At 55.2% G+C, this 19374-nt stretch overlaps 1 protein-coding gene across 2 annotated transcripts in view; it reads left to right on the top strand.

Moving 5' to 3' along the window:
- Positions 1–11299: 11299 nt before the first annotated feature.
- Sirpa (signal regulatory protein alpha) overlaps positions 11300–19374 on the top strand; it is a 38185-nt gene continuing 30110 nt past the window's right edge. For both annotated transcript variants that reach the window (XM_042694338.1, XM_042694337.1), the window contains exons 1-2: positions 11300–11478; positions 12331–12418. In XM_042694338.1, coding sequence (XP_042550272.1) covers positions 12340–12418 — 79 coding nt within the window. In that variant the 5' untranslated portion in view covers positions 11300–11478; positions 12331–12339. The remainder of the gene's footprint in view (positions 11479–12330; positions 12419–19374) is intronic.

Below are 19374 nucleotides of genomic sequence, written 5' to 3'. Positions count from 1 at the left end.
AACAAACCCTACAGGTAGGGAGATTGACTAGACATGGTGTCAGCTTCCAGGGGCTCCACCGCTGCTGAAGAGGACAAAGTAAGCCAAGACTGCCTAAGGGTAGTGTAGCCCTGGGAATATACCTAGAAAGGCTAGGGAAAGGGTAGAGGCGGGGAACTGAAATTCCCAAGGGGGGAAATGAGCTGACGCTTTCGATCAGTTCAGCATCCGTTCCGTGCCTCCCAAGTTCCAAAATGCTGTAGATTCTGAGAAAGCATTCAATAAGCCTCACTCTTTCTCTCGTGGCCCTTACAATTGAGTGGAAGCCTGCACTCCGTGGATGGATGAGGGCTGGCACCACCAGGAGCGGCAAAGTGGAACCTGTCTGTACAAATGAAAGAGTTGAGCGTGGCTGAGTTTGTAGGGGTGGGGTGGGGGGATGGGATGGCTAGTTAGCAGAGCTCAAAGAGCTGCCATGCTAAAGAGCTTGGGTAAATCCTCTAGGATTTCCCAGGGTGCCCATGGGGACTCATCCTGGAGAATGTGTCTGCTGCTTGTCTGGCTGTCCATGCCACCCCTACACCTCCCCCTGAGCCCAGGCTGAAGTTATTCCACCCAAGAGTTGAGTGAACACAAGGCCACTGAGTTCAAACCCTGGTCCTGGGGTGGGGTGGGGGCGGAGATTGCCATAAAGAGTAGTGAGCTTTCCACCAATGGCAGCAGCCCAGTACAGCAGAGGGGTTTGTGGGTGCTGGGAGGTCTGGATGTCTTAAATTCCTTTGGTCTGGATGACGTCCCATCACACCTGCAGTTTGCTGAACCACTGCAAACATATCCCAGGAACACGGGTGCCTTTGTATTTGTTGGAAGCACTGCCCTGTGGGGAGGGAAGGAAGGAAGAAGGGAAGGGTGTAACATGAGACCACAGACCATTCAGTCTTTGTCTGGGATACTTCCAGTTCACCACCTCCAAGAATGTCCAAACTGATAGAACTCTCCACTGCCCTGACGAGAGCCAGGGGATGGATCTGCTGAATTTTCAAGGTCATTTCCCTGGCAGGACTATACAAAGGAACAAAGACCAGAGAGGAAGAAGAATGACAAGAATATATTTGAAAATGCCGGGAGGAAGATTCAAGTCCCCGAACGTGGCACTAGGAATCTGGAATTACAGTGGACCGACACTTGAGAATTCCATAGACCTATAAGGCTAAGCTTCTCGAATCCTGTGGTGTTAAGACCCCAGAGTGATCAGGGAAGGAAAATCACAGCACTGCAACAGCCACCCACCTCCCCCCTGCAAGCTTCACGCCTCTAGAGAGAACCCTACACCTATAGCTCTGAAGGAAAGCCAAATTGGTCCCCCCTTTTCTGCCTCTAAATTGTCTTCTCACTCTCTCCTCTCGGTCTTGGTGTGTTCATCTGTACACCCCCTCTGCAGTCCCTCCTCTAAGCCTGGCAGCCACACATTTGCCATCTGCATATAACCCAGTGATTAGCGCCTCAAGAAGGAGGGGAGGGGCGTGGAGCCCTCACTGCCTGCCAGTCAGGCGGCCTTAAGTCAGCCAGGCTGCAGGGAGTCATCCCAGCTCCTCAGAAGGCCAAGCAGGGAAGGAGGCCCACAGCAAGCCACACAAAGGAAACCCAGCACACAGACAGAAAGACACGGAGAGAAGTAGCGAGCTGCAACCGAGAGCTCAGACAACATCCTCACACCTGTGCAACATATGCAGGCACGCATACAAACAACCAAATGAGAAAGACATGCCACTCCACAGTGACACACAGACACGTGTGTGCACACAGCATGCTGGGGTATTTGCAGCTGGACCTGCAGACATATCTGCATCCATTAGAGACACGTCTATTTAGCAAAACACACAGGCAGACACACAGACAGCTCTGGACAAACACATGTAAACAATCCCAGCCACATACTCAGTTACAGAGACCCACATACTCCCCAGGGACCACAGTGCTGCATGTCAGCTCACCGGCTGTTTAAGACATGGCAGGACCTCCCCCCTTCCCTGCCCCAAAGCCCACCCCCACTCATTTGGGGCACATTAGCTAGAGATTGCTAGGAAGTGGAATGCTTGCAGATAGCCTTGCATAGGGCTCGTGGGAGACAGTGGGGTGCAGACACAATGGTGGTGGGTCAGGGGGCAGACCACCAGGGGTATAAAGACAGCTGAGGTACATGCAGACATTGGACACCTCAGATCAGATCTATAAAAATTAGATTAATGGAGCCAGTGGCTAGTGGCTCACTCCTATTATTCCAGCAACTCAAGAGCCTGAGAATCAGGGGATCACAGTTCAAAGTAAAGTCCAGGAGACTCCAACTCCAAAATGATCAGCAAAAGACTGAGCTCCATTGGACACCTCAGATCAGATCTATAAAAATTAGATTAATGGAGCCAGTGGCTAGTGGCTCACTCCTATTATTCCAGCAACTCAAGAGCCTGAGAATCAGGGGATCACAGTTCAAAGTAAAGTCCAGGAGACTCCAACTCCAAAATGATCAGCAAAAGACTGAGCTCCAAGGTATGGTGAGTTGAGCTAGCACAAGGCTGCTGAGTTTGGGGTCAGATGGAGTGGGGGTGGGGAGTACGGCCATAAAAGGTAGTGACTTCCCACCAGTGGCAGCAGACTAGTACAGCAGAGAGGTTTGTGGGTGTTGGACGATTGGAAACCTGGATGTTTTAAATTCCTTTGGTCCAGATACCATCCCACAGGGACCATGGGAAGTGGCCAATCCTGGTGGAGCTCCCTTCTCCCTGAGCATCTCAGGCTTCTGGAATCTGTCTGACCTGCTAGCTCTGCAGCTGCTCAGGTTCAGTCCTGCTTGGAGCTGAGTGGGGGCTAAGTGCCCTGCCTGGGCCTGTGAGGCCCTGCTGACCACCGGTGACCCTGTCCTAGGCCCTGCTCTGTGCCTCTCCTGCTCTGACTTAGTCCCAGTCCACCCACTGTCCTTGAATCCCCTGGCTCCTGGGCCATGCTTCTAGCTCAGCGGCACTAAGCCACTGTGTGGCCGGTAGTTGAGGGTAGAGGCCTTGGACACAGGTGTGGCTCCCTGGGGCCACCATGAGGCCTGCATGGGAGGGCCATGTCCCTTCTTCAAGCCTGTGGGGGGTACAGATGACACCTCCTGCTAGCCTGCAACACCCCTACCTCCAACATACTCTTCCTTCCCTCCTCCCTGCTCTCCTGATGACCCATTGCTTTGGTTTTCCACCTTCTTGGAGATGTAGCCTCTAATTTGAGGCTGCCTTTGGCCTAAATCCCAGTAGAGCCTATTCTCTAAAGCCAACTATTGGCTTACAGCTGGGAGACCATCCAGAGGCCAGTCCACTGGAATGTGCTTATACTTCCTCTGTGGTATCTCCGGGCACTGGAGGTCTGGGAGTCCTGGGAGGTCTACCAGTTCTCTCTGCAACTCCTCCTTCTCTTTACTTCCACAGGGACAGTGAGTGCTTTCCTTGCATAAGGGGGAAATAAGCCTCAGGGAGAGAGGAAACTTAGGCTGGGATTCCAGGCCTGTAGGACTTAAGAGATCATAAAAGAGGAGTCAGGGGTTAGGTACCAACCTGTCTAGGCTCATTTGTCTTGCTTTGCCACTCATCCTATACATGGCCCGGGCAGCCTTTCTGTTCACACAGCCTTATACAGTCTCTGTTGACTCACGTGTGCAAATGGGCCAAGGTGAGGAGAAACCTTTGCCGAGTCAGTGCAGCATCTGAACTCAGTCTCTCATAGTGTGGCTAGGGCTCCATCATGTACGGGGCCAAAAGGCTCTGGAATCGAATTCTAGACTTGTTGCCCACCTGGCTCCTTGTTCTAGGAGCAGTGGCCATCTAGAGGCCGGTGTGGTCACTGCTCTCGTGGCTCTCCTCGGTAGCTACCATCGAGAAAGTGGTATGCATCTCTGGGCTTTCCTCTGAGGTCCTGCCCAAGGGTGGACACTTCCTGTTGGAACAGAAATGAGGCCAATTGGACGTGTAGCCTCCCTGCCTGGGAAAGCAGTTAGGAGTGCACTGAGGAAAACCAGGGTAATCAAACTCTCAGGAGCTTCAACTCTCAGCCAGCCACGCTGCCAGTGCCCCATGGACAGAGCTGCTTTCCGCTTCCTGTTTCCTGCTTCCTGCTCTGTTCCTTCCACTCTGCTAATATGAGGCTCTCTCTGTGTTCACTGGCATCTAGTCAACACAGGGGAATAAAGGCAAGGGTGGATGGAGCCCGAATTTGAACGGGTGAGAGCTACAACAACCAATGATATATAGTTTTACATGCCACCAGCAAGTGTAGGTAGTTTCATGAAAGATAAAAATGGGAAGGAGACAAGAAGTTTTAGATAGAGCAGCCTGGTCAGGGTTTTCAAAGAGGCAACATTTGAATAGAGGCCCAAAATGAAGAGTGGGAAGGAACTAGCCAATTAGCTATACAAAGAGGGTTCTAGGCACAGGCACCATCAACTGCAAAGGCCCTGAGGTAGGCACCTGTTGGGGCATGTTCAAGAGAAGGTGAGTATGGCTGGAATGAGAGGGGGAGGGTGATCACAGGAGGATGGGGGTTATAAGCTACATGAGACTGTTGGGTTTCATTTCAAGAGCTAAGATAGAAAACGACGGGAGGCTTTGATGGAAGGAAAGACAAATGGAGAGTTCAGAGAGGAAGTAGGGGAGCAGAGATGATGAGAGATGCAGGTGCTGAGACCAGTGGGTGATGTAGAGCAGAGGGGAGGGGAGGGGATTCTCAGGTGATAGTGAAGGTAAAACCAAGAGGATTGGATGATGGCTCTGAGGTGGCAGGGAGAGAAAGAAGATGAAATAAGGTGTGCCTGGAAACCACAGAAGCAGAATTGAGATGAAGATGAGCGGAAGTAGGTACTACACAGCTGCCTTTGCTGATAGGTCTCCCTCCTCCTCCCCCCCTCCCCCCCCCCCCCCCCCCCGCCACCTCCGGCATGAATCCCACTCTCAACCTGCTTTCAGATGAGGACACAGAAGCTGAGACCCACCTAGGATCACACAGCTAGTGAATGAGAGGCAGAGGCTGGGAATGAACCCGAGTCGCAGCCTGAGAGCTGATGGTCCCAGCAGAACAGGAAGGATTTAAGAGTCATGATTCCATTTACTATGTTGCTCACTTAGTTCTGGTATGCCCTGACCACCAGAAGACCCAGAGCTGGCACCGCAGAAGGCACTGGAGGTGATCACACCAGCCAATCAGTGGTGACCCAGAGAGGGCTAGGTGGTCCTGATATCATCACAAAGGAGAATTTGCAGACATGGAGAGCAAGGCTGAGGACGAGCAATCCTGGCGTCAAAGAGCCTACCTCTGTAGCTCTCAAGCTGTGCGTTTTCTTTTTTCTTTCTTTCTTTTTTGTTTTTTGTCAATCGTGGGGCTGGAACTCAGGGCCTGGGTGCTGTCCCTGAGCTTTTTCGCTCAAGGCGAGCGCTCTACCACTCGGGCTGGCCATCCTCAGACCTCAGCCTCCTGAGGAGCTAGGATTAAAGGCGTGAGCCACCTACGCCCGGCTCAAGCTGTGTATTCTCACTTATTGCTCTCTGCCTTGATTTTCTCACCTAGAAAAAGGGCACACGACTTCTGTCAATGTAAGGAGAGTTGTGAAAGAGTCTGTTGAAGTGCTTCAGGGCTGGGATTTAGTGTAGGTTCCTTTGTATTAACCATGATCAGTACTATTAGGCAGTCTGCCCTTGAACTCAGATCTCCGGATGCACGTGGAGACAACGGGCTCTCTGCCAATACCTCCCACCCTTCAGGGACAGCACCCCCTCCTCGCTGTACCCAGAGCTGGCGGGGAAGGCTTGGCTCAGCACAGCTGGGCTCAGCATTGAGTGGAGACAGACCCCCAGAGCTTAAGAAGTGTTTAGGGCCTGACAGCGCCGCCACCCACCCCTGATGAGCTCCAGCAGACTAGCTGCCTGCCTGCCTGCCTGCCTGCTTGCCGGATGGTTTCGTCTCTGACTTTACTAGGAAAGCACTAATTACTGCACGGCTCCCTCTGGGTCTGGCTGGATGATCTGTCACAGCCTTGCCTTGGAGCGCTGGCTGCAGTTTCTGAGCTGGGGCTGTCCTGCTCTTTGCCTTCTTCCTCAGTAGAGACAGGATCCAGAGGGATGGACAGACTGGCCAACCAGCCAGAATGCTGGGGTTGAGCTCATGAACCTCCTCAACTGGGCTTGATGAACAGTCTATTTGGTGGTTCTCAACTGTGTGTTCCCTGGAACAGGCACTGGAGCCTTGTTAGAATGCAATCCTCAGGCCTTACCAGAGATCTACTGAATCAGCCACTCTGGGGCAGGGCCCTGAGGCCTGTGTTTTAACATCGCTTCAGGCAAGGCTGAGATCCACTCAAGTGGTAGAACTTCAGCTCTGATTCCTGGGCAGCTGTGGCTGAAGGCTGGGGTGATTATAAAGTGGGGTGACTTGAAGCACAGATTTGTAGATGCTGCCCTCAAATCCCCAAATCTCTGCTCCCCTGATTCCCTCTCTTGTAAATGGGGCAGGTCACTTAAAAACAAACCAAAAAAACAGGGCTGGGAATGTGGCTTAGTGGTAGAGAGCATGCATGAAGCCCTGGGTTCGAGTCCTCAGTACCACATGAACAGAAAAAGCCAGAAGTGGTGCTGTGACTCAAGTGGTAGAGAACTAGCCTTGAGCAAAAGAAATTCAGGGACAGTGCCCATGCCCTGAGTTCATGCTCCAGGACTGGCAAAAAGCAAAAAAAAAAAAAAAAGCCCCTATTTATTGACAACCTATTGTTTACTACTGAAGGCCCTGGGGAGGGAAAAACAAAACAAAACAATTTGCAATAATATCTTTGGCCCCATCTGCCCTAGAAGGCATGGGCACCTCTGGAGGCGGAGCCTAGGCTCAAACTCTCAGATCTGACTCTGCCTCCAGAGCCAGTTGCAGAGCCTCTGGGCTGGACTGACCAGTCTCTAGTTAGGAAGACTGACAAACTGCAGTACACATGCAGTTTAATCAACAATGACAGGTGACAACACAGGCTATGAAGACAAAAACCAAGATGAGAATTTAACAGGCCTCACTGAGGAGGTGGCCTGTGAGCAGGAGCACCTCAAAGTCTCAGCTGTGTCAGTTGTAAGATGAGGGAGTTACGAGCCGAGCCTCCTCCCAGGTGGATCGTGAGTCATGAGAGTGAACTTGTAAGGCACAGAAGATGCTAAACAGATGAACTATGATTATTTTGGGAGGAATGAAGTTCAAATCTGAACCTGAGGCAAGTCACTCCCCCAATCCCCTGCCCCTCCCCCCACCCCAAGCTTTGGCTCTCATAGCTACACAATGGCATCCACCCCCAGAGATGGGCCTTGGTGATGAGCCACCTCAGGGTCAGAGAACAAGCAGGGCTCATCAGGCCTTCCCTAACCCACCCCCAGCTTGGTCAGCAGCTTCCCTTCTGGACCAGCCAGTCCCTAGTCCAGGCAACCTAGGAGTCTGTGCTTTCTTTTAATTTTAAAAAAAATTTTTTTTATTGTTCTGGCTCCATAGCTGAGGCCTCTAACTCCAAATGGCTCCTCTTGCCCAGAAAAATAGGTCGTTGGCAGCTCCAGCCTCCTGACAGGCCCCACACAAAGGCAGCCTGGCAGGCTTGCCCGCTGATGCCAGCCGAAGGAGATGGGCACTCAGGAGCCAAGCGTGGGCAAAGCTAAGCCAAGCGGAGCTGGATCTCCGCAGGTCCCAGCATGCCCAAGCTGAGTGGTCCCGTCAAGCTGCTTTCTGTCTCTGGCTTCTTCTCTTACCTCTGGGATCTTTTGATGTCGGGGGTCTGATGAGATGAGGGATGTGTATGGAAGGGCCGGGTGTATGCCAGGATGCCTCTGCCCATCCTTCAGAATCAAACCCCCTGACGCTTCCTAACATGGTTGCTTTGACATCTGCTCCACTAGTGACTTCCTGTTATTATTATTCACAGATCAAAACTAAAAACAACCCTTCTCAGCTCAGTCGCCTGAGTGTAATTCCCTGAGTCTTGGCTTGTGGAGCTCCTGATCTTTCCTTGCCTGTGCCTGTCCGGGTCTCTGTTTTGGTAGCTTGAGACATCAGGGGGAAGGGTCTCATCTGCTGTGTGGAAAAGCAGCCCTCAGGCTGCTGCTGAGTGAGGAACAGAGGGGAGGAACAGGGGGGCCATGGGGAGATGGTGGAAGCAGTGTTGGTACTGAGCACTGGCTGGGGTCCTGGATGTGGTGAGAAGCAAGGCTGCAGGATTCCCAGACAGAATCCCAACACCCAGGAGGAAAGGGGTCCGAAGCCAGGGCAGGCACCCCTTTTGACCCCCAGGAGACAGCTCCTGTCACTTTGTCAAAACCATACCCGCTCCTGTCCTTGTCATGGTCACTAATGCTCAGGTCCTTTCCTCCCTCCATCACCTGTGTCTACCAGATGGACCAAATACCTTACCTGTTGGTTTGTCTGTTTCCTCTACTAGACTGCTTTTCCTAGCACAGTGTCTGTACACAGGAGATGGTTAATGAATCTTGGTGAGTGTATGGATGTAGACGCTTCATAAATATTGGTAAGTGGATGGGAAGGATGATGTGTGTATGAAGGCTGTTAGATTTGGGTCCAGGGCAGCTTAGCTAGTCTTGTTGTAGGAATGAGTTGCTGATCCCTATCAATGGTCTGCCATAATCTTCCCTGGAGTGACCAGACAGGCTGAACCCCACCTGTTTGCTTTACCCATCTGTCCATGGGCCTCCCTGTGTTCTCAGCTCAGTGGCTGGGCACAGGGGAGCTTTTATGTAGTCAGAGCGCAAGCCCTGCCCTCTGGTTAGAGGTGAGGATGAGAAAGGCCCTGGGAGGGAAAGCACTGCTGACCGCCTTTGACAAAGGTGCTGTGTATAAATAGCAGGTGGTTCGATTATTATCCTTGCTAATCCCAAGGTTCCTAATCCCAGGCAGGTCTGTGTGTGTGTGTGTGTGTCCTGGGATGCCATTAGCAACACAGCCTTCTGGAAGCCCAGGGCAGGAGGTTGCCTCATCTCTGACCTCAGCAGGAGGCCCAGCACCCTCCTACCCTAAACATAGTCTGGTGACTGATTTTCGTCAGTCTCTCTGGACACCTTGATGGTCCTACCAGTGCACCTGCAAAGCTGGAGAGTCTCCCTGCAGCCCACTTCAGATACTGGGATGGCCCCAGACCCCAGGGTAATGCCTCCTTCCTCATACCTCCATTGTCTGATCCCCTCTTCCCAACCCTCCACCCCTACCCCCCACCCCCCAAGTAGAGAAGCATTTGGAACACACAAATCAGACCTGGCACTCTCCTGCCTGGACCCCTCCAGTGGTTCCAATCTGCAGAATAAACATAGGCTCTCTACCTAGCTTTCAAAGCCACCCAGCCAGACTATCCTCCAACTAAATTGACCCCAGGACCCTGGTCTATGTCTGTGTCTTTTCTCCCTGGACCTTTTGTTCTTAGGTCTTGGCTTTACTGTGATTCAGCCTCCATATGGAAGGGAGGACTTCATCTACCTGCTGCCCTAACTTAAATGGGCTCACTTTGGCCCCTCACTCTCTAAACCGATTTGCTGGGTTCATTCATTGTTCCTTCTTTCCTACTTCTGTTTCCTCCCCTAGAATGTGAGTTCTTCCTGTGATAATCTCCCATGCCCAGGAAAATGAAAATTCCTTTGCACTCCCAATAACTCCCAGAACCATGGGGTTATCCAACACTCTCCTTGGTGCATGCTAGATCATGCTAGGTGCATGCAGTATAAGGCAGCTCAGCCTCATGTTGGCCCTTCTAGGTTGGTATCCCCTTTTGCCTCATTTTGGATGAGCAAGTTGAGGCCGGGAAACAACCAAGTGTTTCCCCAGTTCTCACAGGTCAGAAAACCTAAGAAAAGTTTACCAACCAGAGACACTGGGCCCTACTCAGAACAGCTAGGCCCCGCCTGCCTCTCTGTCTTGGCAAAAAAGCAGAACCAAACATTTTGCCAGGAGGCCTGAGGAAGGAGGGGAATCACTGCAGAGGTCCTTAGTCTGAGAGAAAAAAAAAAAAATCTCCTATCTGTTTTTTCTTTTGAGCTGGTATTGGGACTTGAACTCAGGTTCTAGGTGCTATCTCTTAGCTTTTTCACTCATGGCTGGTGCTCTATCTCTGAAGCCATACCTTCACTTCCAGCTTTTGGGGGGGTTAATTGGAGATGTGGGGTCTCACAGACTTTCTTGCCTCAATCCTTAGAGATCTCAGCTTCCTGAATAGCTAGGATTACAGGCATGAACCACCCGGGCCTGGCTCATATTGTTGTTAATTTCTGTAATTGTTATTATAAAGGTGATGTACAGAGGGGTTACAGTTACCTAAGTCAGGCAGAGTTCATTTCCTTTTGGCCAATGTCTCCCTTTTCCTCACGGTGCTCTCTCCCAGTGTTCCCCTCCTATCCCCACCCACAAGTTGTATAGTTCACTTTCAACACAGTATCTAGTGCGTACTACAGCTTCACAGTGGTTGCTTTTTTGTTTTTACCCCAGGACTCTTTGTGTAGCCTTAGGCAAGCATCCTCCTTCGGAGAGCCTCCAGTCACACAGGCGGAACAGTACCTCCCCCCCCCCCCCAATTTGCTTCATTAAGTCCCGTAAACGGTGAGATGCAATTGGCTACCTCAGAGCTTACTTCCAGCTCGGAAACTCTGCCAGGAGGAGTAGAGGGTCCCGAACTCCCCTTCCTCCCACCAGAGCCTTCGGCCCGATGACCCGCAGCTCGGCGGATCCCAGCGTTGACCTGCCTTTTGCTGGTAAACAGGGCATTCCCTCCAGAAGAGCTCCATCTTCCGGGACCCCGGGCCTCAGGCTCCTCCTGCTCCTCTTCCTCTAAAGCTGACCCCCCGTCTGGGCCCTCCCCACCCCGAGTCTGCCCGGGATGAAGTTCAGGCCCCCATCCAGAGACCACCCCCCCCCCCCGCCCAGGGAGGCCGGTCCGGTCCCTCCGCTCTCCCTGCCCCCCCTCGCTCCCCTCCTCTCCCCCAGCGCCTCTTTTCCAGGCGGCACTGAAGTCCTTCCTACACACGCGCTATTTTTGTACCATCCCTCTCTCCTTCCTCTCCCCCTTCCCTTGCATTCACTTCCTGCTTTTGCTTCACCTCGGCCCAGCGCGGGCAGACCAGGGTCCCCGGGGCCCGCACGCACCCTCCGGCCCCAGCCACCACCCCCCCTTCCAGCTTTGGGATCTGGGGAGGGCAGGGCCCCTGGGGAGGGGCTAAAGGCAGACACCCCCCCCTCCCCCGAGCGCCCCTCCCTGCCACGGGCCGCCCGTCTCCAGCCTCCCCGCGGCCGGGGCCCGGGGTGGGTCGGGCCGCAACTTCCTCAGTCCACCTTAAGAGGACGATGTAGGCAGCTGGCAGCGCCGACCTTAGGAAAACAAGTTTGCGCAAAGTGGAGCGGGCCGGGCCTCGGGGCGGCCCGGGCGGCGCTTCCCGAGCCTGGGCGTCCTTCCCGCCGGCGCAGGTCCGCGCGGGCCGCGGGGCGCGGGCGGGGGGCGCGGCGCGGGGGCGCCCGGCCCGCAGCCCGCGCGGGCGGCCGGCGTGGCGCGGGGGCGACGCTGCCCTCGCGGTTCCCGGGGCGCCGTTGGCGGGTGCGCGCGGGCGCGCGCGGGCGGCGCGGGGCGAGGAGGTGAGGGCGGCCCGGGCCCCGCCGCCGCCTCCGGACGGACGGGAAGAAGAGGGGACGGGGAGGCGGGAGGGCGGCCGCGCGGGCGGGCGCGGCGCGGGGATCGCGGCCGGGCGCGCGGCGCGGAGCCGGGCGGGGCCGGTGGGCAGCGGCGGGGGCGGCGGCGCTCGGCCCCGGCCCGGGTCCCCGCGCTGCCCTCGCCTGGCCCCGGCGCTGCGTTCCCGCGCTGCGCCCCGCGCGCCGCTCCCCCGCGCTCCCCCTCGCGCGCTCGCTCTCTCGCTCTCTCTCTCGCTCTCTCTCTCTCCCCCCCTCTCTCGCGCGCTCTCTCTTTCCCTCTCGCGCTCTCCCTCTCCCCGCGCTCGCTCTCCCCCCGCGATCGCCTCCCTGTGTCTCTGGCTCTCCGCCTGGCTCCCTCGGGTCTGGTTCCTCCCCTCGCCGTCCCCGGCCGCGTCTGGCGCTCTCGGGGTGTCTCCCCGTCTCGGTCTCCCCATCTCTCCCGGGGCGGGGGCGGGGGGGTCTCCGATCCCCGCGGCGGCGGCGGCGGCGGCGGCGGCGGCGGCTCCGGGCTCCGGTCGGGGCGGGAGGGGGGCGGAGGGGAGGGGGAGGGGGCCTTAGTCATTTCCCCGCGCCCGCCCGCCCGCCCGCCCGCCCGAGCGCGCACTCACCGCCGTCTCCCTCCTCGCTCCGCAGCCGCGGCCCATGGAGCCCGCCGGCCCGGCCCCCGGCCGCCTCCGGCCGCTGCTCTGCCTGCTGCTCGCCGCGTCCTGCGCCTGGTCAGGTAAGCGCCCCGACTCCCTCCCCGAGCCGCGGGGCTCGGGCCTCGCGCCGCGCCGACGGCCCCCGGGAGCCGCTCGGCTCCAGCCCAGCAGTCCCGGTGGTGTACCCGGTGTATGTGTGTGTGTATGCGGGATGGTGGTGGTGGTGGTGGTGGTTGTGTCTCTGTAAACCAGGGTTACAGATGCAGAAACTGAGGCCCAGAGAGGGCCAGCCACTTGCCCAAGGTCACACAGCCTAGGGTAGAACTCTTCCTAAGAGGGGGCTTGCCTGCCCGCTCGGGGTGCAGCCCTCCCGCCGGGCACCGGGACGTAGATGTGAGTTGTTATACCCAGCCCCTGCCCAGTCTGATGGAAGAGGCAGACCGGCGGCAGTGGCTGCCCGCGCAGGGCTCAGGAGCTCCTGGCTTCTCCCTCTAGAAGCTTTCTCGCTAGACTTCCGCTTTCCACAGGTTAGACTAGGGGGTCTGAGAGAGGCGGGTGGCAGCCGAGCCCGCTGGAGACAGGCTGTTGGAATTAGGGGAGAGTGAGCCGTCTCCGCGGCTAGCTGAGTCCAGCGATGTTTGGGGGGGGGGGGGGCGAGGAAGGGAGGCCCTGGTGAGCCACCGCGATCAACAGATCCTCGGGGAAGACGGGGTGGATTGCCCGGCGGCGGCTCAGCCTCTCCCGGGCTCTCCCTCCCGGGCTGGCTCGCCCGCCCGCTCCGGCTCTCCTCCTGCCTGTCTTCTCCTGGCGGAGGCAGCTCCCTGCAGTTCAGGTGTTCTGCGGGGCTGTTACCTGTGGCTCGGAGCATGTCTTTTTGTTGGCCTACATCAAACACCTGGCTGTCTCTAGCAGGCAGGCGGGCGGGCGGCTCTGAAAGCAAACGTATGTTCGCCAAGGGGTGAGGTCACCATTTAGAAGAGTCCTGCTTCTTAAAGAGGGTTTGCAAAATCCCCAGTCTCCAGGGAGGAGGGGCCCGGAGATAAATGGGGTTCAAGGGGCTGGGGAGGGATAGAAGGGAGATGTAGTTTGTTGGCTTCTTGGAGCAGTGTTAGATGGTGGGGGGGGGGTTCCCGCCACCCCTCCTTTTGAGTGGGGAGATGAAGATGGGCTCTGGGTCTGTTCCTCTGTGTGTGTATGGAGCCCGGTAGCCATCTGATAGCAGGGAGGAAGAGAGAACTAGCAGAGTGGGTGGAAGAAGTGGGGGCTGGACGGTAGCTTCTCTGTGCCCTGCAGTTTCCCTGAACCCAAGAGCCACAAAGCAGCGCCCCCCCCCCTTCTCCTACCCTCCGAGGTTTTCAGTTACAAATCGGTCCTTGCCTGGTGGTCAGAACACTGATAAATTTCCTCTCTCTCCTGTGAGTGGCTCTCTGATTTCCTGTGCCCCTGCCTGCCCAAGCTGGCCATTTGTGCTGTGACCAAAAAAAAAAAAAAGTCCCAGTTTCTGCCCTGCTGTCCTCAATGGCTGGGAAATGCACACGCATCTCTCCAAAAGTGCTTCATTTTCCTGAAGCAGGAAACTGGGCCCAAGTTAATTTTTAAATATCTATTCCAGACCCTTCTCCAACCAGGACCAATGACGACCAATGCCACTGATTAGCAAGTGTTCAGATGGGCAGCCTGCCCTTCCCGGGGTGCTGCCTAGAAACACCAGTACCTTTCCTGTGAGCACTTCTTCCCCCCCCCCCCCCAACCTATAAAAACAATCTATAAAATGGTAAAGATTGGGCCATAAAACTTCCGTTCCAATCCATTCGGCATCAATAACCCACAAAAGCGGATGCAGCAGAGGGGCCCAGTTAACTTTGAAATAAATACATCCTAGGAGGGGAGAATGATGACCCCTTGGTGGGGGGAGGGAGGGTGCCCAGAGCTTGAGCCTTCCTGCACCCCTCATTTGGGGCCCTGTGGGAGTCCAGTCATACTCTGGGCCAGGCATGGACTTTACTGAAAGGCTTGCCTGGAGAATGGGGAGGGGGGACAGGGGCTCCAGGTGTGGGTCGATCCCTGTGGTTTGGGGCGTGGAATTTACGGCAAAGTCGTAGAGAGACAAGCTTAGAAAGGCAAGAAGGTAGAAAAGGCAGTTGTCCAATTTTCTAAGAAAATGGATTTGTTTCGAGTGAGAAACTCAAATGTCAGGCTTCGGAGACGGCTGTAGATTGAGGGACCGCTGGTGGCAGGCTTGTGTCTCAGGCAGAGCTGTCATCCTGAAAGCATCACGTGGCAGCTGGGGCTTCACATGATCCCCATGGTGGGGGGGGGACCGGTCATGTGAATTATCTTGGTGGGGAAAGACAGGGGAAGAAGTTGCTAAAGACTGTATTTGGCACAGATGCTGCCAAAGGGAAATTCTAAAATGATGCTGGTGAAGTCACCACCCAGTGTGCTCCGACCCTGTGGAAAGTCTGTTTCTTGGTGTCCCTGAACAGGGGCCATGGGGGCGCTGGAAGAGCCTGGTTCTGGGGACTGACCCTGACCCTGCTGGATGCTCACCTGGCCTTCCCTGGGCCCTGGGACCTCGGGGACACCTCCCTATAGCCCTTGGATGAAGTCCTTCACATGGGGTTTGGTTTTGGGGAGCAGTGGGGTGCCCAGAGAGTGTGTGACACCGGGTAGGGTAGAATGTGGCAACCTGGGTGGCTCTGCTGTGCTTTCCACAGTGGTAAAACTGTTCTCACTTCCTCTTTCATAGGAAAAGAAAGGGCGTGTGTGTGGTGGTGGGGTGGTTCACATGTGTGCCTGGCTCTTGCAAGGTCCTTAATGCTACGGGGCTTTCTGGGTACATTCTGGCTCTTCGTTATCCCTTTAACCAACCCCATGGAGATTTGTGATGTGACTCATTCGTTGGGCATGTGTGAAGTCCTGATGTGAACCCTGGGCTCAGGGAGGGAGGAACACAAGCCAATGGTTATTAAGTAACTCATGCATCATCTGACTTGGCTTTCATCCCCATTTTACAGATGAGGAAAACCGAGTCCAAAAAAAATAAAAGACTGGGGACGTACTCGTCCCAGGACTAAGTGGTGAGGGAGCCAGGATCTTGGATGCAGCCTTTCCTACTGGGTGGGTTCTGATGGGCGAGATTAGTAAAACTTGGCCAGCATTACTTCATCCCTTCCTGGAGGGGTGAGGAGCCTTCCCCCTCCCCCATTTCGGTGCTAAGGTGGAGAGTGGTAGATGGGGCAGAAATTCTTGCCTGAGTCAGGGGCGTTGTTCTTGACAGCATGCTAAGAGGAACACCGGCAGCCCCTTGGCCCCACAGATGACAACACATGGGGCGCGATGTGGCTTCTGTGAGAGGGGCCCCTCCCTTCCCCCCCATCTGGGCTGCCAAGCTCTGGAGCCCTCAAGAGCTGGAATGTTCCTCCTGCATCTTCCTGGTGCCCTTTGCGACAGATGGAGAGGGGGTGTGGTAGAGGAAGGGAGTCTAAAAGTGTTGTTCGGATCCCACACGCTCGCTCGCTGCTTCCAAGGGCTCCGTGCGACAGGTTATTTTCTTATTTGTAATCTTGGACTGATGGGGGTCCCCTCCCCCCCAGCCACTCTTTTTAACTGTGCTCGATTCCTGACTTGTCAACACCTCTCTCGTCATGTCTCTCCTCAGCTCAAAACTGTTGCGCTCTTGGTCCAAGTTTTTTAAAAAAAAAAAACAACAAAGCACCAGCCGGTGCTGGGTGTCCTTGCTGGCAAAGCCCTGTTTCTGCACACATGATGCTACAAGGTGGCTGACAGGAGCCTTGTAGGCTGCTCTGACCCATGTCGCTGATCGTGTGAACTAGAGGAGTTTCCATTTGTACAAAACCCACTGACACCCAACCTGACCCATTTTGGCTTTTTTGCCAGTCCAGGGGTTTAAACTTTGGACCTGGGCATTGTCCCTGAGCTCCTTTTTGCTCCAGGCTGGTAGTGCTCTACCACTTGACCCACAGCACCACTTCCGGCCTTTTCTGTGACTATTTGGAGAGGAATCTCATGGATTTTCCTGCCTTGGCCGGCTTTGAACCAAGATCCTTAGATCTCAGCCTCCTGAGTAGCAAGTGTGAGCCACTGGTGCCTGGCTCAAGTTTGGCTACTGTACAAACCCAGGCCCTATGCTAAACCCCTACCTCTCTCTCTCTACCTTAGTCCATCCTGTTCCTGCCCCTCCTTGAGGCTGTTGGCTGTTTCCTCCACATTCCTTGCTGGCGTGCCTCATCGGCTAATCAGATACATCTCCATTTGGAGGCATCTCCATGTAGAGGCATGCATAGTCTATGCTGAGGTGGGTCCTGGGACCCAGGATGTCCGGTAAACTGTGTCGTCAGATGATTTCCTGATTTCTCTGGGCTTCAGTTTTCTCCTCTGTGAAATGCTATTAGCAGTGCTAGCGCAAGGCCTGAGCCCATTCACACAAGTATGACGCCTGACGTTTGCCTAGGGTGCAGTTGGTGCTCAGTACGCATGTGCGTGGCTATTGCTGTCTTCTGTTTTGGTTTCTGCAGCTGTGAAATTGGGTCTGAGTTTTGGAAAGCAACTGGCAGGGCCCGATACCTAGAAAGCACGGGGCCAGAGGTGGGGGAAGGAAAGGGAGAAGAGCCAGTGCCCTTGAGGCAGGTCATTGCTGCACCCAGGGAGGCTCTTCCCTGAAGCCACCCTGGCTTGCCGCCTTGGGGAGGGCAGGCTGGGCTGGAATTGCCTGTTCCTGCCCCCTGGGACTGAGTGCTGTGCTGTGGCACATCTGCCTCTAGGTGTCTCTGTGTGAACCCACAATTGTGGATTACTAGAACCAAAAGCCAAAAGTGGGCAGCCAGGGGAGAAAGTGGCTGATTGAGCTGGCAGGCTAGGCCCCAGGGATGAGGAAGGGGGAGTCACGCCAAGCTTCTGAGGGTGCAGGACAAGGCTGTGCTGGAGAATTCCACTGTGAAAGCTGGAAATCGGATGGCATCCTGAGTTCCCTAAGCAAATGCTGAAGTCATACTAACAGATACCCATCATTGCTGGCATGTTGCTGGGCTCTGGACCTGGTGTGTGCCTCCCCTAACCCTTCAAAAGAACTTGTGGCAACCCTGGGTGGTGCGTCCCACTATCAAGTGTCCTGTTAGGATGCTGAATAAAGGGAGGCTCAGAGAGGGGCCCAGGCTTGCCTAAGGTCACACAGTGTCAGACTCCAGTGGCCAGCCGGCCATTCAGATCCGTCTGACCACAGAGCCCAGCGGTGACGGTCATGTGATTCTTTCATTGTCTTCCCCTAGCCTTGCTGGGTAGGTAGGAAGCTGAGGTCCAGGTTGCTGACACCCTGCTGGCTTGGCTCTCCTCTCCTGGTTCGATCAGTGTGTCCATGGTAGGGCAGCAGGTTTCCAAGACTGGGTTTCTGACCCGGTCCGTCCTTTCATCCATGTCGGGGAGGGAAGCGTCTGTTTTAACAGCTGATGCTGCCTTCCTGCTAACTTAAAAGAGAAGAGCGCCGGCCTCCTGATGGTGACTTCTTGGGGTTGGGTCTCCCTGTCAGGTGCCTTGGCCAGGCCCTGGGTCCAGGGAGAGAGGAAATGGCTGAGGTGGAAGTGAGATACAGCACTGGCTCTCCGTGTCTGTCAGATTTCCTGGCACAGCCACATGGGGGTGCAGGGTGTTAGATGCTGCAGATCTGTGCAGGAACCCGAGACCAGGTGCTCCAATCAGGAGGAGACTGGAGGCGGGGAGGGCCGGCTGGAGCGGAGAGGTGGGTGGTGATGCCAGGGCCATCTCTCCTGCCCCATTCCTCAAGCTGACCATCGCCTCCGCCAGAATCGGAAGCCTGGGATGGAAGGACGTACATACTCGGTGCATGTGTGCCTGGCAGAGGCTGAGGCTGGAACACATGTTCTCTTGTGTATCTCATTTTGGAAGATTTCAGATCTGCAGAATGAGGAGGGATGATGTCATGAGGCCCAAGCCTCGACACCAATCAGCTGATCTTCGTTCTCCCGGCCCCCAGTGCCAGGGATCAGTGTGGGGAGAGTTGGAAAGCGAATGCTGGATGCCCAGGCCGTTTCCCGTCCAGACTGCGCTTCCATCTCTTCAAGGATCATTGTCTGATCCTCATGTCCTCACTTTGGGGCCCAAAAGCATGGAGATCTTCTTCCCTGTTGTTGTTTTGTTTTTCTTGGTGGTGGGGGGGCTTGAACTCAGTTGCCTGGGCACTGACCCTCAGCTCTTTTGCTCTACTACTTTGAGCCATAGCACCACTTCCAGTTTTCTGGTGGTTAATTGGAGAAGAGTCTCACAGGGACTTTCCTGCCTAGGCTGGCTTTGAACCACGATCCTCAGATCTCAGCCTGCCGGGGGTCGGGGGGAGAAGAGGAGAGGCGAGAGAGGAGATGCAAAGAAGTCAGGGCCAGGCCAAGAAGGATCTGGCCAAGAAGGATTTGGTTTATTGAGTACCTGATATTGAACATGACAGGATCAAATGCCTCATTTAATAGTCACATGATTCTGAGAGAGGGCAGCTATTACTTTACTCATCGGGTAGTTGAGAGGGAGACAGAGAGGTAAAGTGACTTGTACAAGGTCTCACAGCTTTCTGTGCAGAGCTAAGATGTGAGACCCCAAGTTTCTGACTGCTGCCTCTGCCCTCTTCTCTGTTAGTCTCTTCACCCCCGTAGCTGCAGTGAGCCTGTCTTTGGTCCTGCTTGGCATTCCCACTGCTTGTAGAATAACATCCAAGATTTTATAATGTAGCACTTGCTGGAGGGGCATTTCTAACCCAGCATTTCCCAGCATCATATCCTGTCATGTCCTTTCCCTGTGGGCTTTTCATCCATTATCTTCTCTCTCACCCCAGGGCCTTTGCACTTCCTCGGGGTTTGGAGGGCTCAGCCCTGAGTGTGAAGCCACCCATGTGTCCCTTCCTGACTGACGCTGGAGCCCACCCTTTGCCTTGTTTTCCCCCATCTGCCAAATGGACTGCCTACCTGTTGCTCCCTGCACAAGTACCGTGTGGGCTCAGGGAGCTAAGCGTCCT

This window comes from Dipodomys spectabilis, unplaced genomic scaffold (genome assembly GCF_019054845.1).
Source record: "Dipodomys spectabilis isolate Male_0828 unplaced genomic scaffold, ASM1905484v1 ptg000175l, whole genome shotgun sequence".
Lineage (NCBI taxonomy): Eukaryota > Metazoa > Chordata > Mammalia > Rodentia > Heteromyidae > Dipodomys > Dipodomys spectabilis.
Note: the sequence above shows the minus strand (reverse complement) of the source record. Positions and strands in the feature narration are given on the sequence as shown.